At 44.5% G+C, this 20,480-nt stretch overlaps 1 protein-coding gene across 7 annotated transcripts in view; it reads right to left on the reverse strand.

Annotated features, from left to right (window-relative positions):
* MAP4K3 (mitogen-activated protein kinase kinase kinase kinase 3) overlaps positions 1-20,480 on the reverse strand; it is a 691,402-nt gene that overhangs the window by 112,688 nt on the left and 558,234 nt on the right. For all 7 annotated transcript variants that reach the window (XM_063918040.1, XM_063918039.1, XM_063918038.1 and 4 more), the window contains 3 exons: positions 7,783-7,945; positions 6,600-6,724; positions 4,788-4,829 (listed from right to left, as the gene is read on the reverse strand). In XM_063918040.1, coding sequence (XP_063774110.1) covers positions 4,788-4,829; positions 6,600-6,724; positions 7,783-7,945 — 330 coding nt within the window. The remainder of the gene's footprint in view (positions 1-4,787; positions 4,830-6,599; positions 6,725-7,782; positions 7,946-20,480) is intronic.

Genomic DNA, 20,480 nt, shown 5'->3' on the forward strand with positions numbered 1-20,480 from the left:
CAGTGAAATGAGATTTGCAATGAATGTTTCAAAACACACATCACATAAATTTGCCACATCTAATTTCAGATCTTTCCGTGTATATTCGTCTTCTGCGTCTCCTCATGCTCCTGTAATTGAGCAACGACAGACAGTAATTCTTCCACGTTTCCAATTTTGCTTTCAGCATGTTCCTTGTAATCAACAGAAAAACAACTTTCATCTTGAGGTGTCAGTGGAAGCAGAGACAGTAAATCAGAGGCGCCAACTGATAGCAAGCCTTTGCATTACACTGCCTATGTTTCTATTCTGACTAACTTCAGGTGCTGCAAAGACTGTCTGTTCCATATGCTAAGCAAGGATTTTCTTTTTAAAATACAAGTTACAAGACAACTTACATTTTGGAAAAGACAGGCATGGGAGCACAGTATAATTGTGTCCCTGTGGCTTTACAAACAATACTGGACTGTATGGACAGTTGGGGGTATACAATCAATTAAGGTAAAAAGCTGCCGTCTGTTGAAAAGACGTCAGTTTTCGACTTTTTTAGGTCGGAAGGGGTTCTGACCTATTCAATCTAACCCCAAATTATTTGACTTGTTAAAAAGCACGTGGATTGGCGGAATAGCTGCCGATCCACGTGCTTGTGTTGAAAACGGGCCCAAAACCGACCATCTCAATCCGACTTTAAATAAAGTTGAAGTGAGATGGGGAGAGCAGCGCCGGAGACGGGGAGCGCAGCGCCGGTGACGGGGAGAGCCGTACCGGATGATGTCACAGGCGCCGCTCACAGCAGCGTCCACCCGGCTCCAGCAAGTGAGAACTCGCTTGCTGGAGCCGGGTGGACGCTGCCGAGAGCGGTGGCTGTGATGCAGGGACAGGGAGAGGCAGAGTGAGAGGGTGAGGGAGCCGCGGGCAGACGTGGGAGAGCAGCGCTACAGCAGCGTCTACCCCGTCTGCTCGCGGCTCTCCCCCGTCTCGCCTCCCGCATCTCAATTCGACTTTTTTTAAAAGTCGAATTGAGATGTCATTGAATAGCCCAGGTCGGATCCATTCCGACAAATGAATGTCGGAATGGATCCGACTTTAATTGAATATACCCCTTGGTCTCAACCTGGTAACCACAAGTTTATGAAGAGAGAACATAGCTGGTAATGTGTAATCTAATCTGTAATCTCCATAAACTATTTAATTTGAACACATTGTCAAAAACTATTTGTTTTTGTAAATGTGGGAGCACACCAGAGCATCTGCAGGAAATCCATGTAACCATGGGCAGAACATATAAACCAGATAAGGCCCTGGTTGGAATCTAACCCATGATTCCAGGGCTGTAAGGCAACAACACTAATATTGTGCCTCTGTTCTGTCCATATAAACAAAACTGAATTTTCTCCCTTAAACTCTTTATCAAGGTAGGATCAACTAAAATCTGCCAAATATGTAGGAATTGGACTAAAGGTGCATACACACGGTGCGATGTGTGATTACGATTTTGACTGTATAGTCAAAATCGTTAGAAAAATTAGTACATATCGCACCGTGTGTATACAGCTTGTGATGCTGATGCGTGCTCCCTCAGGCAAGGCAGTTTTGACTAGAAAGTTTACAACCTAGGGGGTCATTCCGAGTTGTTCGCTCGCAAGCTGCTTTTAGCAGATTTACTCACGCTAAGCCGCCGCCTACTGGGAGTGAATCTTAGCTTCTTAAAATTGCGAACGACGTATTCGCAATATTGCGATTACACCTCTCTTAGCAGTTTCTGAGTAGCTCCAGACTTACTCGGCATCTGCGATCAGTTCAGTGCTTGTCGTTCCTGGTTTGACGTCACAAACACACCCAGCTTTCGCCCAGACACTCCTCCGTTTCCCCAGCCACTCCCGCGTTTTTCCCAGAAACGGTAGCGTTTTTCCGCACACACCCATAAAACGGCCAGTTTCCGCCCAGTAACACCCACTTCCTGTCAATCACACTACGATCACCAGAACAATGAAAAAGCCGTGAGTAAAATTCCTAACTGCATAGCAAATTTACTTGGCGCAGTCGCACTGCGGACATTGCGCATGCGCACTAAGCGGAAAATCGCTGCGATGCGAAAAAAAATACTGAGCGAACAACTCGGAATGACCCCCCTAGTTTCTAGTATAGGCAAAATTGTATACAGCAAAATTGCACCGTGTGTACAGTCAATATCAGTGGTTCTGGGCTCTGGGGAGTTCAAGGGAAATCGCATAATCAAAATCGGCCGTAGTCAAAATCTCGCCGTGCGTATGCACCTTAAGGCTAACAGTGAATAATACCCATCATTCAGCGTTTCACTTTTGGACATTCCTAACATTCATTTTGGGACATTACCCTCAGCCAGCACTGCCTTCGTGCTGACTAGCAAAGTCTGAGTGACAAAAGAGCTGAACCTGAATCCTGTATCTTCACAACAAGACAAGCTTAAAACAAAGCTTACGATCGCAAAGTGCAATCAATCTTTCACTCCATCTCTCCTCTCTATATAAACCGTATATATAGACGCACACAGGTACATAAACATAAACCGGTGCCTGCTGAAAATATATCTTGGTTTTCAAGAGACTGCTGAACAGTTCATCTGAGTTCATAAATAGAAAACACCTCTTTCTAGCACAGCAGCAGCAGTGACAAGCAGACAGAGGCATGCTGACCAATCACATTTTGGCAGTCCAATGTGCATAAAAAAGTTGTAGCAAGTGACAAGTGTCACTCCAAAGACATTGTGGCCACTCAAATTCAAGAGCTGGCAGAACAAAATCCATCCAAGGGCATTTATCTAGTGGCTTGCTACTCAGTGCTGTTTGTGGTGGGGTACAAAAATCACATCAGCCAGAAGATGGCAGTATTACCAATATTACAGAAGAAGAGATTTTTCTTCAACTAAATATATATTAAATACAAAATATTGAAGCATCTAGCACTAGTTTCCTACATTTCATATCTGCACTAAGCTACAAGATGAAGTCAAATTCACTGTTTAGTTTTAAAGTAAATATATTAAGAGATTATTCAGTCCTGTTATTTTCAGGATTCTCTGGATTCTAAAATGAATATGATACCAACAGTAAGGAAAATTGCTCAACTTAATGTTAATTCACAGCTGCAGATGGTTTACATGACAGGAAGCTGCCCAACACTCACATTTCCTGTTCTATAGACTATACTATAACACTGTTATTGAAGCCTGTTGTCATAACCTGTATAGCTCCAGAATAAATGTACTGCATACAATATCAGGAATTACAAGACAATGGGCAGGTGACTCCGCTTCCTCTTCCTAGTAAATTACTATAGAATATATACAAACTAAGAGGCAGATAATAATGGGTTTAGACACCTTATTCTGCTTTTATTAATACCCTACTTCACCAAATTACCCATCCTTTCCCTGCTTATCCACAGAGCTGACCAGTTAGAGCCAGGAAAAAGTGATGGGTATTTTAGGATAGGGGAGAATAGTAACATATCACTGTTAGCACTCAGTGGGGTATATTCAATTGAAGTTGAAAGCTGCCGGCTGTCGAAAAGACGGCAGTTTTCGACTTTTTAAGGCCGAATCGTGATTCGACCTATTCAATCAAACCCAAAATTTTTCGACAAGTCGAGGAATTCGACTTGTCGAAAAGTACGTGGATTGGCGGAATAGCTGCCGATCCACGTGCTTGTGTCGAAAACGGGGCCAAAACCGGCAGGTTTTGTACCCCTTTTTCGACCATCTCAGTCCGACATATAAAAATGTCGGACTGAGATGTGGGACCCAGAGGAGGAGAGGGGGGGAGCCGCAGGGAGACAGCCGCGGGCATACAGGGGAGAGCAGTGCTACAGCACAGCTCTGCAGCAGGATGTCTCACAGCCGCGCCGCTCACGGCAGCGTCCACCCGGCTCCAGCAAGTGAGGTCTCACTTGCTGGAGCCGGGTGGACACTGCCGTGAGGTTGGGCGGCTGTGAGACAACCTCCTGCAGCGCTACTGTAGCGCTGATCTCCTCCGTCTGCCCGCGGCTGTCCCCGCTGGCCTCCCCGCGGCAGGGCCCCCTCTCCTCCTCTGGGTCCTTCATCTCAATTCGACTTTTTAAAAGTCGAATTGAGATGAGATTTGAATAGGGGTTGTCGGATCCATTCTGACAAATGCATGTCGGAATGGATCCGACCCTAATTGAATATACCCCAGTAGCTCTAAACTCTATGTGGTTCATTGTAACTCTTATTCTATCTATAGAGAGTGACAGTGCGAGAGAGAGAGAGAGCTTAAACAAAAGAAGGCAAAAAGTAATAATTAACGTCTTTATAGTATGTCATCATTTTGTTCCATGCATTTGTGAGAAGGGGGTTCAGTATGATTTACCGACGGCCGGGATGCTGGCCGTCAATATACAGACATCGACATCCCGGCCGCCAGTGTGCCGGCAGCGGGGTGAGCGCAAAAAATCCTATAATGGGCTTGCTGCGCTCGCCACAGGTTATATTCCCACTCTATGGGTGTCGTGGACACCCACGAGTGGGAATAGTTCTGTTGCGCCTGTATTCTGCCTGGCAGCTTTGCCAGCTGCCGGGATTCCAGCATTGGTAGGTATCCTGACCGCCAGAAAATTAAACATATACTGTGAGACAGTTTAGCTAACTCATGACTGGACTCTGCTGACATAAAACAAACAACTACACTGAATATCTCTATACTTCGTGACCCTATCCCACAGTCACTGCAGCTGTCGCAGTCCCAACAGTCAAATTTTTCATATTTCTGTAGATGAAACCCTTTCATGATTGTTTTTGGCAAGTTACTTACGTGCACTTTAGGCGTAGGTGGAAGTCCATTGCTTATTGCCTTCTAAAATAGAAAAAAATATATTACACATGTATGTTTCCTGCTTAGGAGATCTGATATATAAACTTGATGCTAAATGTCATTCGCATCACAGGCAAATAATTTCCGACCATTCTCTGAAACTGTTGAAGGGGCGCTGAAGTTAGAAAGTATTGTTTTATTGACAGTGCTGTAGATACTTTGGAAAACAAAACAAAACATAAGAAAAACTAGGAAAGGAAGTTTAAAAAGCAATTAAACCAGGTCTACTGTGTGCGGAGAATAAATATTACAATTCATCTTTAATTCTGTTACATTCTTTGTTCCTGGGCAAAAAAACACAAGAATTTACAAAATACAATGTAAAAAATTCCAAGTGTATACGTATATATTACTAAGGATCACATACTGGAGAACACCAGAAAATGTTCGCACAGGCTGTATAGGTAAGAACAATGAAAACATTTGATGGCTGCATTCATGTAAGGACAGACTTACTGTATTTCTTCCAGAATCTCAAATTGCCTCGTGTGCTGCAGTTACTGGGACTTACACTGAGAAGTTACACGTTCCTGATGATCAGCAGATTGAGGACCTCATTCAGATCTGTATGTAGACCTAATGGTTTACGTACAAATCCTATGATTGAAGATCTGCGCTGGTGTAAAACCCATTCTGCGCGTGTGGAGAATGGGTCTTTCTGTATCGCTTGCAGCCCCCCCGTCAAATGCAGCATGCGTTTGGAGGGGAGGCGACACTGTTCTTTAAAACGGGGGAGTGGCACCCTCGTTTTGTAGGCGTTACGGTTCCAGGTTCTGCATCATTGGATGCCAGTCTGAGTAAGCTTCAGCTTATGCAGGCTGACCGTTGCCTGGAAACATTGCGAATTGCGACCAGACTGATGGTTAAGATGGTGATCCAAGGCTGCATCCTCAGGCACAGCACTCGGATCTTGCAAATTCATGCAGGAGGTGTCTATCGCCTACTTTTTTCCATGATTTTTAGGGTTAGCGGTTAGAGTGAAGTATAGGGTTAGGCTCTTGGGGGAGGGTTAGAATTAGGCTGCCAGAGGGAACAGTTAAGGCGAGGCACTCGGCAGCGGGTTAGGCTTTGAAAGGGGTCAGTTTGGATTAGGCAATAGGGGGAGGGTTAGGATTAGGCACTGGGGGGGAGGGTTAGGCTGTGGAAGGGGAAGGTTAGGGTTAAACACTAGGGTGAGGGTTAGGATTAAAATAACAAAAAGTGTTGACTTTTCCTGGCGAACATTTGCATGTCAACCTTTTGACCCTGTCGATCATCTGATGTCAACCTTTGACTGTCTATTTATGTACTGTCTTGTAATCCACACCCATAGAGTACGTGATCATGGCAAATACAGGTATGCCAAGCTTTACAGAACATGTACAGATATAAATGTGCCTGCTGAACTGCAACTATAATGTGAGTGCCATGGACAAAACATGAAACCAAAAACCAAATCACCTGATCCAAACAGCTTACAATATAATGTCTTATTATTACAAACACAAATAAGTGCAAACATTACATACAAGAAGAACAAGAAATGTCCCACTTTATGCTACTACAGTAACTTAATATACTGTATGTAGTCATTTTGTGCACAATTCACTCAGCAACATGGTTACTCGGATGGAGGAGGCTGGATTATCTCTTTAGACATGTCTGTCGTTGTATTCAACTACAGGTTCAGAGAACCAAAACATAAGCAGCAGTTGAAGTTAAATTCTGAAGACTATATTAAATTATAAAGCAAGTTTAGACAATTAGACCTACCGGCACATCTTTCTTTTCTTTCCGTGTAGGCACACTTAGTGACTTTGTAGTACGACTGTCTACCGGCTGAGGAAGTGACGAAGTGTCCCGTTCCCCATTTACTTGAAATGAACCTACGCCATTACCTGTGGGAAAAGAGATCAATTATTTTCAAGTCTGAATGCTAGATGGAGATACCGTGTCATATTATATAGAAATGTAATTCCACCCAGCTTCTACATCCTACGTCCACATACACCTATACTCAAAACACTAATCCTAAGTGTCTAGTACACAATAAGCGAACTTAATAAAAAAATTGGGGGAAAGTAAAACAATCTAGGGTAAAAAGGCAAAAACAGGTCTGATACAAGTGATCTGTGCCAAGCATTGCGACATCACACCAATTCCTTTGCTACGAAAATACTAATCCTAACTACATAGCACACTATAAGCAAAGTAAGATGTAAAACTGAGAAAAAAGTAAGCAGTCAGTGTAAAAAAGGAAAAAAATAGGAGTGCTTAGTAATATTATGCTTTATCTGCGGCCTATACCATTTCCTGTCGCAAGTACATTATACTATATGCTTTATACACCAATGTTTAAACGCGGGTGTTTATTGTACAGCTCGTCATAACTCGTGGAATTTATTACCCAAAATTATGATTTCAACCTGCATTATGCCTGCTATATAGATTTCTCCTTTTTATTTCTGTGTGGTTTTTCAAATTGCTTTAACACTAAATCCTATGGTATGTATTTGAAGTCTGTAAAGCACCTCGAGACCTATTGGAGAGAGAGCGCTATAAATAAAATTATTATTATTATTTACTTATTCATCTTGTTTCTATATTTTTGATGATCTCACACAATGTTGCTGTGGATGATATATGCGGTGGGATGTAATGCCACCCGAGCTCGGCGGCCGTGAGGGATGCCGGCTGAACACGGACGTTTTTTTAAAGGGGCAATCACTTACAAGGCAAAACCATGCAGTGTAAGTGATTGCCCCTTTAAAAAACGTCCAGGTTCGGCTGGCATCCCGCACGGGCCGCATTACATCCCGCCGATGGTGTCTTTGCGCTGATGTATTGCATCTCAATTTTCGATAAAAACAGGTAACACAAACAAAAGTACACTTTATGCAAATTTAGATGTAAAACTAAGACTATATTGGCATACATTATAACATTTTAGGATCACCTAAAACGCCTGTCTTGTGGAGTGGTAACCGTGGAGGTGGAGGTCTTGGAGGTACGTAAGAAGCTGGCCGTGCTGGGCTCTCTGAAATGGGACATCTCTTGATCGTTCCTTGGTTGTCATCTTCAGAAGCACTTGATTCCTGTGGTATGAATATTGATTTTGGCTGTATGAAGAAGCACAAACATTAAACATGGCATTAGTGAGATATGTAAAATGTTGAAAGAAAAACAAAAAAGCTACACAGCTATGTAAGGGAGTTAAGGATAAATCTGTTATATAATAATAATAATTTTATTTATATAGCGCTCTTTTTCCAATAGGACTCAAGGCGCTTAACAGATATCATGAACATAATTATGTGAGAGCTGGCAATACATACAGTGATAGTTCCACATTTGTGGCCCCCAAAACAGTGCGATGCCTAACGATTATCCAATCCAAGCTGATCAGACAATTATCATAAAGTTTTAAAGCATCTGTAACTGGCTGCTATGGACCTATGTATGTAGTCATCTTCCAACCACACTTTTGTTATTCGGCAAGAACCTGTTTACAATGCGTTGCCAAACTGGTTATCAAATTCAGTCACTGTGTGCTCATCTTAAAGGGGAACGGTCCCACACTCCATAAATTCCTACTATTGATCTTTCAGTCCCATTCACATAAAGGTCATGGGGGGGATGGGTCATTAACAACAGTTTGTCTCATCTAAAAAAGCGGATACTGTAGCAGAAACAGGAGCGTGGCTGGGACCATTACAGACATACTGTAGTAGAACCGGGAGATCTGGAAAACTGAGCCTCACCTCAGTCATCTCCACCCAAGTTCTTTTTTCTAAGTCATTACAATTCTAGTACATAGATATATTTTAAAATACTTATTAAAGGCATATAAGAAAAATAAAGCTATCTATTAAAACAGCTTGAAAAGTGTAGTAATTGGACATGCAACCAATGCGTACAGCAATTAGAGACACAGGATAAAACAACAGTATTTATGGACTACAAAAACATGCTATTTTTTGGCTTAGGTTTATTACAGATGCTCACTGACAGAATTTGAGAAAGGAGTAAATCACTCGGTGAGGATTTTTAGAAAGGTCACCTGCTGGAGAACTGCAAATAATAACACATGGCTGTACATCACCGTCCACAGTCACCACGGGCATTATCACTAAGCATCAGCTCAGCTACAGTCACACAAGTAATAAGGAGCAGCTAACATTTATCATGACATGGTATAGAAGCAGCACAAGGCACAGACCAGGTGATTCTCTTTTCACCACTGTTATGCTCAGAAGTCAGTAGGAGCTGCAACTTTTTAAACAGAAAATTAAATTGATCCAATGTGACATTATGAAATGAAAAATGGAAAATAAATAAAAATGAAACTATGAAGATGAATCTGGGGAGGAATCGTAGGACTTTCCTACTAAAAAAAAACCCAACAGTATTGTCATTTCCTTTATTCCATCATCCTTACAATACCAAAATTTAGTAATAAGCGTGTGTGGGCTAGAGGCACAGGGGCTGATTCTACAAGTCTCAGTAGGTAGCACCTCACATTACTGGCAGCTGTAGATATGCAGCCTTAAGGCCCCTAACTAGCAAACTAAAAGTGTTTTATATAGACACACCTGAAGGAGTGAGACACCTTCATTCTTGGACTTGCACCCACCCACACTTGACCCTCATTTATTTTAACTAGGGTACCGAACATGACTGCACTTTTGTATATGGCACAATTCTAGGTGAGTCCAATTATTCTGTACTATAAGTCAGCAATGGGGTGGCTCCTGGGGCGCGGGGCCTTCTGGACTGCCGTGGCTGGGTGACAACAGGGCATCGCAGCATTACATTTAATTTGGCACTTTCACCGTTTGTTTATTATACATGTCACACCTTTTCCACTTATATTAATTCACCCCATAACACGCTTTTCTCACCTATTCCTTAATCCTTCTCACTACACATAATCATTCCCTGTGATGCTCTGGGGTCGCTTGGCTGTGGTGGTTTGGGGGGTCCCGTGCCCTAGGTTTGAACGCCTATAGTGTTAGGTACTGCAGCAGAGTGGAGTCCCTTGCCGCAGGGCTGCAGCTTCATGCATTGATCAATTCATAACTAAACTCCACTATTTATTATATGCTAAGCTATATGATATCAGTAATGCTAGAGACAGTGCACCTACAACACCCCTCTTTTCTCTGTAGAACTACAAGTCTCAGTAGGTACACCTCACATTACTGGCAGCTATAGGTGTGCAGTCTTAAGGCCCCTCCCTAGCTGATTCTGAGTTACACAAGTGCAGATGGCGAGTATTTGCACACAAAGTACACGCCAATACAAATTTACACGTTTGTGTATGTCCGTCCTATTCTGAGTTGGCCACAACTTGGACTGATCTGTCTTTGTGTGAATTAGGGCGTTTTGGGGTGTGAACTTGGCGGTGACCATGTGATTGCATGTAACCACTAGTGATGAGCGGGTTCGGTTCCTCGGAATCCGAACCCGCCCGAACTTCAGCTTTTTTTACACGGATCCGAGCGACTCGGATCTTCCCGCCTTGCTCGGTTAACCCGAGCGCGCCCGAACGTCATCATGACGCTGTCGGATTCTCGCGAGGCTCGGATTCTATATAAGGAGCCGCGCGTCGCCGCCATTTTACACGTGCATTGAGATTGATAGTGAGAGGACGTGGCTGGCGTCCTCTCCGTTTAGAGAAGAAATAGATAGGAGAGTGAGAGTGAGACAGTGACACTTCATTTACTGGAGCTTAGGAGGAGTACTCAGACAGAGAGTGCAGAATTTTGCTGATAGTATTAGTTAGTTATACTAGTGACTGACCAGTGACCACCAGTGCAGTTTTATATTATTTAATATAATCCGTTCTCTGCCTGAAAAAACGATACACAGTGACTCAGTCACATACCATATCTGTGCTCAGCCCAGTGTGCTGCTGCATCATCTATGTATAATATCTGACTGTGCTCACACAGCTTAATTGTGGGGGAGACTGGGGAGCAGTTAGGTTATAGCAGGAGCCAGGAGTACATATTAAAATTAAACAGTGCACACTTTTTTTCTGCAGGAGTGCCACTGCCAGTGTGACTGACCAGTGACCTGACCACCAGTATATAGTATACTATATTGTATTGTGAATGTCTGCCTGTAAAAGTTAAACACACGTCGTGTGACTTGTGTGGTGTTTTTTTATTCTATAAAATAAAAAACTCATTCTGCTGACAGACAGTGTCCAGCAGGTCCGTCATTATATAATATATACCTGTCCGGCTGCAGTAGTGATATATATATATTTTTTATATCATTATTTATCATCCAGTCGCAGCAGACACAGTACGGTAGTTCACGGCTGTAGCTACCTCTGTGTCGGCACTCGGCAGTCCATCCATAATTGTATACCACCTACCCGTGTTTTTTTTTTTCTTTCTTCTTTATACATACTACATCTCATTATCATCCAGTCTATATTAGCAGCAGACACAGTACAGTACGGTAGTCCACGGCTGTAGCTACCTCTGTGTCGGCACTCGGCAGTCCGTCCATAATTGTATACCACCTACCCGTGGTTTTTTTTTTCTTTCTTCTTTATACATACTACATCTCATTATCAACCAGTCTATATTAGCAGCAGACACAGTACGGTAGTCCACGGCTGTAGCTACCTCTGTGTCGGCACTCGGCAGTCCGTCCATAATTGTATACCACCTACCCGTGGTTTTTTTTTCTTTCTTCTTTATACATACATACTACATCTCTTTATCAACCAGTCTATATTAGCAGCAGACACAGTACGGTAGTCCACGGCTGTAGCTACCTCTGTGTCGGCACTCGGCAGTCCGTCCATAATTGTATACCACCTACCCGTGGTTTTTTTTTCTTTCTTCTTTATACATACATACTACATCTCTTTATCAACCAGTCTATATTAGCAGCAGACACAGTACGGTAGTCCACGGCTGTAGCTACCTCTGTGTCGGCACTCGGCAGTCCATCCATAATTGTATACCACCTACCCGTGGTTTTTTTTTCTTTCTTCTTTATACATACATACTACATCTCATTATCAACCAGTCTATATTAGCAGCAGACACAGTACGGTAGTCCACGGCTGTAGCTACCTCTGTGTCGGCACTCGGCAGTCCATCCATAATTGTATACCACCTACCCGTGGTTTTTTTTCTTTCTTCTTTATACATACATACTACATCTCTTTATCAACCAGTCTATATTAGCAGCAGACACAGTACGGTAGTCCACGGCTGTAGCTACCTCTGTGTCGGCACTCGGCAGTCCATCCATAATTGTATACCACCTACCCGTGTTTTTTTTTTCTTTCTTCTTTATACATACATACTACATCTCATTATCAACCAGTCTATATTAGCAGCAGACACAGTACGGTAGTCCACGGCTGTAGCTACCTCTGTGTCGGCACTCGGCAGTCCATCCATAATTGTATACCACCTACCCGTGGTTTTTTTTTCTTTCTTCTTTATACATACATACTACATCTCATTATCAACCAGTCTATATTAGCAGCAGACACAGTACGGTAGTCCACGGCTGTAGCTACCTCTGTGTCGGCACTCGGCAGTCCGTCCATAATTGTATACCACCTACCCGTGGTTTTTTTTTCTTTCTTCTTTATACATACATACTACATCTCATTATCATCCAGTCTATATTAGCAGCAGACACAGTACAGTACGGTAGTCCACGGCTGTAGCTACCTCTGTGTCGGCACTCGGCAGTCCGTCCATAATTGTATACCACCTACCCGTGGTTTTTTTTTCTTTCTTCTTTATACATACATACTACATCTCTTTATCAACCAGTCTATATTAGCAGCAGACACAGTACGGTAGTCCACGGCTGTAGCTACCTCTGTGTCGGCACTCGGCAGTCCGTCCATAATTGTATACCACCTACCCGTGGTTTTTTTTTCTTTCTTCTTTATACATACATACTACATCTCTTTATCAACCAGTCTATATTAGCAGCAGACACAGTACGGTAGTCCACGGCTGTAGCTACCTCTGTGTCGGCACTCGGCAGTCCATCCATAATTGTATACCACCTACCCGTGGTTTTTTTTTCTTTCTTCTTTATACATACATACTACATCTCATTATCAACCAGTCTATATTAGCAGCAGACACAGTACGGTAGTCCACGGCTGTAGCTACCTCTGTGTCGGCACTCGGCAGTCCGTCCATAATTGTATACCACCTACCCGTGGTTTTTTTTTCTTTCTTCTTTATACATACATACTACATCTCATTATCATCCAGTCTATATTAGCAGCAGACACAGTACAGTACAATAGTCCACGGCTGTAGCTACCTCTGTGTCGGCACTCGGCAGTCCATCCATAATTGTATACTAGTATCCATCCATCTCCATTGTTTACCTGAGGTGCCTTTTAGTTGTGCCTATTAAAATATGGAGAACAAAAATGTTGAGGTTCCAAAATTAGGGAAACATCAAGATCCACTTCCACCTCGTGCTGAAGCTGCTGCCACTAGTCATGGCCGAGACGATGAAATGCCAGCAACGTCGTCTGCCAAGGCCGATGCCCAATGTCATAGTACAGAGCATGTCAAATCCAAAACACCAAATATCAGTAAAAAAAGGACTCCAAAACCTAAAATAAAATTGTCGGAGGAGAAGCGTAAACTTGCCAATATGCCATTTACCACACGGAGTGGCAAGGAACGGCTGAGGCCCTGGCCTATGTTCATGGCTAGTGGTTCAGCTTCACATGAGGATGGAGGCACTCAGCCTCTCGCTAGAAAAATGAAAAGACTCAAGCTGGCAAAAGCAGTAGCACCGCAAAGAACTGTGCGTTCTTCGAAATCCCAAATCCACAAGGAGAGTCCAATTGTGTCGGTTGCGATGCCTGACCTTCCCAACACTGGACGTGAAGAGCATGCGCCTTCCACCATTTGCATGCCCCCTGCAAGTGCTGGAAGGAGCACCCGCAGTCCAGTTCCTGATAGTCAGATTGAAGATGTCAGTGTTGAAGTACACCAGGATGAGGAGGATATGGGTGTTGCTGGCGCTGGGGAGGAAATTGACCAGGAGGATTCTGATGGTGAGGTGGTTTGTTTAAGTCAGGCACCCGGGGAGACACCTGTTGTCCGTGGGAGGAATATGGCCGTTGACATGCCTGGTGAAAATACCTAAAAAAATCAGCTCTTCGGTGTGGAACTATTTCAACAGAAATGCGGACAACAGGTGTCAAGCCGTGTGTTCCCTTTGTCAAGCTGTAATAAGTAGGGGTAAGGACGTTAACCACCTCGGAACATCCTCCCTTATACGTCACCTGCAGCGCATTCATAATAAGTCAGTGACAAGTTCAAAAACTTTGGGTGACAGCGGAAGCAGTCCACTGACCAGTAAATCCCTTCCTCTTGTAACCAAGCTCACGCAAACCACCCCACCAACTCCCTCAGTGTCAATTTCCTCCTTCCCCAGGAATGCCAATAGTCCTGCAGGCCATGTCACTGGCAATTCTGACGATTCCTCTCCTGCCTGGGATTCCTCCGATGCATCCTTGCGTGTAACGCCTACTGCTGCTGGCGCTGCTGTTGTTGCTGCTGGGAGTCGATGGTCATCCCAGAGGGGAAGTCGTAAGACCACTTTTACTACTTCCACCAAGCAATTGACTGTCCAACAGTCCTTTGCGAGGAAGATGAAATATCACAGCAGTCATCCTACAGCAAAGCGGATAACTGAGGCCTTGGCATCCTGGGTGGTGAGAAACGTGGTTCCGGTATCCATCATTACTGCAGAGCCAACTAGAGACTTGTTGGAGGTACTGTGTCCCCGGTACCAAATACCATCTAGGTTCCATTTCTCTAGGCAGGCGATACCGAAAATGTACACAGACCTCAGAAAAAGAGTCACCAGTGTCCTAAAAAATGCAGCTGTACCCAATGTCCACTTAACCACGGACATGTGGACAAGTGGAGCAGGGCAGGGTCAGGACTATATGACTGTGACAGCCCACTGGGTAGATGTATGGACTCCCGCCGCAAGAACAGCAGCGGCGGCACCAGTAGCAGCATCTCGCAAACGCCAACTCTTTCCTAGGCAGGCTACGCTTTGTATCACCGGTTTCCAGAATACGCACACAGCTGAAAACCTCTTACGGCAACTGAGGAAGATCATCGCAGAATGGCTTACCCCAATTGGACTCTCCTGTGGATTTGTGGCATCGGACAACGCCAGCAATATTGTGTGTGCATTAAATATGGGCAAATTCCAGCACGTCCCATGTTTTGCACATACCTTGAATTTGGTGGTGCAGAATTTTTTTAAAAACGACAGGGGCGTGCAAGAGATGCTGTCGGTGGCCAGAAGAATTGCGGGACACTTTCGGCGTACAGGCACCACGTACAGAAGACTGGAGCACCACCAAAAACTACTGAACCTGCCCTGCCATCATCTGAAGCAAGAAGTGGTAACGAGGTGGAATTCAACCCTCTATATGCTTCAGAGGTTGGAGGAGCAGCAAAAGGCCATTCAAGCCTATACAATTGAGCACGATATAGGAGGTGGAATGCACCTGTCTCAAGCGCAGTGGAGAATGATTTCAATGTTGTGCAAGGTTCTGATGCCCTTTGAACTTGCCACACGTGAAGTCAGTTCAGACACTGCCAGCCTGAGTCAGGTCATTCCCCTCATCAGGCTTTTGCAGAAGAAGCTGGAGACATTGAAGGAGGAGCTAACACGGAGCGATTCCGCTAGGCATGTGGGACTTGTGGATGGAGCCCTTAATTCGCTTAACAAGGATTCACGGGTGGTCAATCTGTTGAAATCAGAGCACTACATTTTGGCCACCATGCTCGATCCTAGATTTAAAGCCTACCTTGGATCTCTCTTTCCGGCAGACACAAGTCTGCTGGGGTTGAAAGATCTGCTGGTGAGAAAATTGTCAAGTCAAGCGGAACGCGACCTGTCAACATCTCCTCCTTCACATTCTCCCGCAACTGGGGGTGCGAGGAAAAGGCTCAGAATTCCGAGCCCACCCGCTGGCGGTGATGCAGGGCAGTCTGGAGCGACTGCTGATGCTGACATCTGGTCCGGACTGAAGGACCTGACAACGATTACGGACATGTCGTCTACTGTCACTGCATATGATTCTCTCAACATTGAAAGAATGGTGGAGGATTATATGAGTGACCGCATCCAAGTAGGCACGTCACACAGTCCGTACTTATACTGGCAGGAAAAAGAGGCAATTTGGAGGCCCTTGCACAAACTGGCTTTATTCTACCTAAGTTGCCCTCCCACAAGTGTGTACTCCGAAAGAGTGTTTAGTGCCGCCGCTCACCTTGTCAGCAATCGGCGTACGAGGTTACATCCAGAAAATGTGGAGAAGATGATGTTCATTAAAATGAATTATAATCAATTCCTCCGTGGAGACATTGACCAGCAGCAATTGCCTCCACAAAGTACACAGGGAGCTGAGATGGTGGATTCCAGTGGGGACGAATTGATAATCTGTGAGGAGGGGGATGTACACGGTGATATATCGGAGGATGATGATGAGGTGGACATCTTGCCTCTGTAGAGCCAGTTTGTGCAAGGAGAGATTAATTGCTTCTTTTTTGGGGGGGGTCCAAACCAACCCGTCATATCAGTCACAGTCGTGTGGCAGACCCTGTCACTGAAATGATGGGTTGGTTAAAGTGTGCATGTCCTGTTTATACAACATAAGGGTGGGTGGGAGGGCCCAAGGACAATTCCATCTTGCACCTCTTTTTTCTTTTATTTTTCTTTGCGTCATGTGCTGTTTGGGGAGGGTTTTTTGGAAGGGCCATCCTGCGTGACACTGCAGTGCCACTCCTAGATGGGCCCGGTGTTTGTGTCGGCCACTAGGGTCGCTTATCTTACTCACACAGTCAGCTACCTCATTGCGCCTCTTTTTTTCTTTGCGTCATGTGCTGTTTGGGGAGGGTTTTTTGGAAGGGCCATCCTGCGTGACACTGCAGTGCCACTCCTAGATGGGCCCGGTGTTTGTGTCGGCCACTAGGGTCGCTTATCTTACTCACACAGTCAGCTACCTCATTGCGCCTCTTTTTTTCTTTGCGTCATGTGCTGTTTGGGGAGGGTTTTTTGGAAGGGACATCCTGCGTGACACTGCAGTGCCACTCCTAGATGGGCCCGGTGTTTGTGTCGGCCACTAGGGTCGCTTATCTTACTCACACAGTCAGCTACCTCATTGCGCCTCTTTTTTTCTTTGCGTCATGTGCTGTTTGGGGAGGGTTTTTTGGAAGGGCCATCCTGCGTGACACTGCAGTGCCACTCCTAGATGGGCCCGGTGTTTGTGTCGGCCACTAGGGTCGCTTATCTTACTCACACAGTCAGCTACCTCATTGCGCCTCTTTTTTTCTTTGCGTCATGTGCTGTTTGGGGAGGGTTTTTTGGAAGGGACATCCTGCGTGACACTGCAGTGCCACTCCTAGATGGGCCCGGTGTTTGTGTCGGCCACTAGGGTCGCTTATCTTACTCACACAGTCAGCTACCTCATTGCGCCTCTTTTTTTCTTTGCGTCATGTGCTGTTTGGGGAGGGTTTTTTGGAAGGGCCATCCTGCGTGACACTGCAGTGCCACTCCTAGATGGGCCCGGTGTTTGTGTCGGCCACTAGGGTCGCTTATCTTACTCACACAGTAAGCTACCTCATTGCGCCTCTTTTTTTCTTTGCGTCATGTGCTGTTTGGGGAGGTTTTTTTGGAAGGGACATCCTGCGTGACACTGCAGTGCCACTCCTAGATGGGCCCGGTGTTTGTGTCGGCCACTAGGGTCGCTTATCTTACTCACACAGTCAGCTACCTCATTGCGCCTCTTTTTTTCTTTGCGTCATGTGCTGTTTGGGGAGGGTTTTTTGGAAGGGACATCCTGCGTGACACTGCCTGCAGTGCCACTCCTAGATGGGCCCGGTGTTTGTGTCGGCCACTAGGGTCGCTTATCTTACTCACACAGTCAGCTACCTCATTGCGCCTCTTTTTTTCTTTGCGTCATGTGCTGTTTGGGGAGGGTTTTTTGGAAGGGCCATCCTGCGTGACACTGCAGTGCCACTCCTAGATGGGCCCGGTGTTTGTGTCGGCCACTAGGGTCGCTTATCTTACTCACACAGTCAGCTACCTCATTGCGCCTCTTTTTTTCTTTGCGTCATGTGCTGTTTGGGGAGGGTTTTTTGGAAGGGACATCCTGCGTGACACTGCAGTGCCACTCCTAGATGGGCCCGGTGTTTGTGTCGGCCACTAGGGTCGCTTATCTTACTCACACAGCGACCTCGGTGCAAATTTTAGGACTAAAAATAATATTGTGAGGTGTGAGGTATTCAGAATAGACTGAAAATGAGTGTAAATTATGGTTTTTGAGGTTAATAATACTTTGGGATCAAAATGACCCCCAAATTCTATGATTTAAGCTGTTTTTTAGGGTTTTTTGAAAAAAACACCCGAATCCAAAACACACCCGAATCCGACAAAAAAAATTCGGTGAGGTTTTGCCAAAACGCGGTCGAACCCAAAACACGGCCGCGGAACCGAACCCAAAACCAAAACACAAAACCCGAAAAATTTCCGGCGCTCATCTCTAGTAACCACACTTACTAGTGGGAGTGTCCTGGGCTTGTACCAAAAGCTCCCTGTGATTCGGAGTCAAGCGTACAGGGAAGGGAAACCTGTTCGTAGCAGATCTCTTGCATGGAGCTGGTGCAAGTGCAAATAATAATGATGGTTGTGGTGGTCAGCACTGGTTTTCGCTTGCATGCGCACGAACCCCAGCATTAGCTGAATGGATTAGCATAATGTAGTATATCAGGCTACAGCGGCTGCCCGCAACTACAGGCACTTTGCTTGTTACTAAAGTCCCAAAGACATATGGTGCTTTGCGCAGCCATGTATAATAACCCAGGGAACCCTGTTGTTATACAGTGGGGAAATAATATCCCAACTGCTGACAATTGTGCACATACTTTTCATCAATGTGGAACAATAAACCTTAATCATTTTTGGGATCTTGTCTACAGGTCGACAGTAAATTGGTCGTCCACTAATGGTCGACATGACAATGGTCAACAACTTTATAAGGGTGTTTTGTATTTTTTTTCAACTTTTTCATACTTCACCATCCTCGTGGGCTAAGATTGGGAATACATGGCGCAGTACACTAATTAGGATTGTCTGTGCTTTGAAGGCGAAAACGACACACAGATAAACAAGGTGTCAACCTTTTTTGTGCCATCCATTTCCCATGTCGACCTTTTCATGTGTCAGCCTTTTGTACCTGTACACCTGTTCTGACCTAATGACCCTGTCAACCTTTTCCACGTCAACCTAATTAGGGCGACCTAATGAGCCATACCCCTCATTTTCACCTGAAAGCAGTCACAAGGGGGGAGAAAGCACAATTTCAATAACCAATCCCAATTTCAACAACCAAGTTGCCTATATCGTGCAATATTTTTTGCCATCTTCTACCGTCTACAATTTGAAGAATAAAAAACATCCCTCACTGACTATATTACAGCACTTCTATTATCAGTCCCCCAACACTCCTTTCAGTGTGTGGCCCGATATGACAGATTTAGGTCATCCTGTAACTGGATGTAACTTCGCTGACAGCAGCACATCAGAACTGTGTACAGCTATGACACCAGTAGCACCAAGGCTAAGAATCCTGATAGAAATGTTTTGCAAAGGAAAAGGAACATTAAGAAGTCAGGTGCTTTCAGCAATTGCCTGGAGCCAGCTCTACTCCCAAATTCTTTTCGTCTTTCACTTGGAAAAGCCGGTGTTATTTATACAGGCTCCCAGTCTCCCAGGCACAGGAATTATTCCTGGGCAATGTGTGTGATGGAAGGCCATGCACATACCGCTGCAAGCACTCTGCTATTCTCTTTCGGACAAGGGAGCTAATGCACATTTTTGTGCTTGATTTGCCCTTAATTCATTAATCTCATCTTTAAATGTTTGGAGGTAAATAAAAGACGCAGGAAGAGAGGCTGGGCTCGCACGGAACAGCAAGAAATGTCAACTTAGCAATGGGAAAGGCAAGAAAAATGTTCAGGCTCTAGGCGGTTTTCATTGCAAAGCAGCAGAGCACATCTGAGAAGAATTGATGTAGTGATTAGTGGATACTGCTGGGCATCACAGTGAACTGTCAAGTCCAAGTTTGCGGTCTACATCTGCTCCACTTCTGAGACAGGTTGATAAAGAGACAGGCTAATGCACAATTTCTAAAGACTATAATACCATTTTCAATATAAATACTGCACTGCTTTTGTGGGGTTTTATTACATCAAAGCCTTAACTTAATCATATAACAATATGTTGTTGTTGTTTCATTGCTCTGCCGCGCTTGCCTGGATTATTACTACAATGTATTTACAATGCTCCGGACATTTTGTGTTTTGGCGCACAGACTGGATTTTGATGCTACTTCTTTAGGAATCCTTTATTACATAGAGCCATACAAAACTGGATAAAGTGATGATCATTTTTATGTTTGCACTGTGCTTCCAGATCATTACTTCTTCCAACTGATAGCTTCTGTACATTTTTCATGTCATATATCTGTTCATGCCAGGATGTTTTAACATATTGGCTAGCATTAGCACTTTCCTGCGTACCATACAGCTCCTTCGTCTTACGATACCA

Source organism: Pseudophryne corroboree, chromosome 4, assembly GCF_028390025.1.
Source record: "Pseudophryne corroboree isolate aPseCor3 chromosome 4, aPseCor3.hap2, whole genome shotgun sequence".
In the NCBI taxonomy this organism is placed as follows: Eukaryota; Metazoa; Chordata; class Amphibia; order Anura; family Myobatrachidae; genus Pseudophryne; species Pseudophryne corroboree.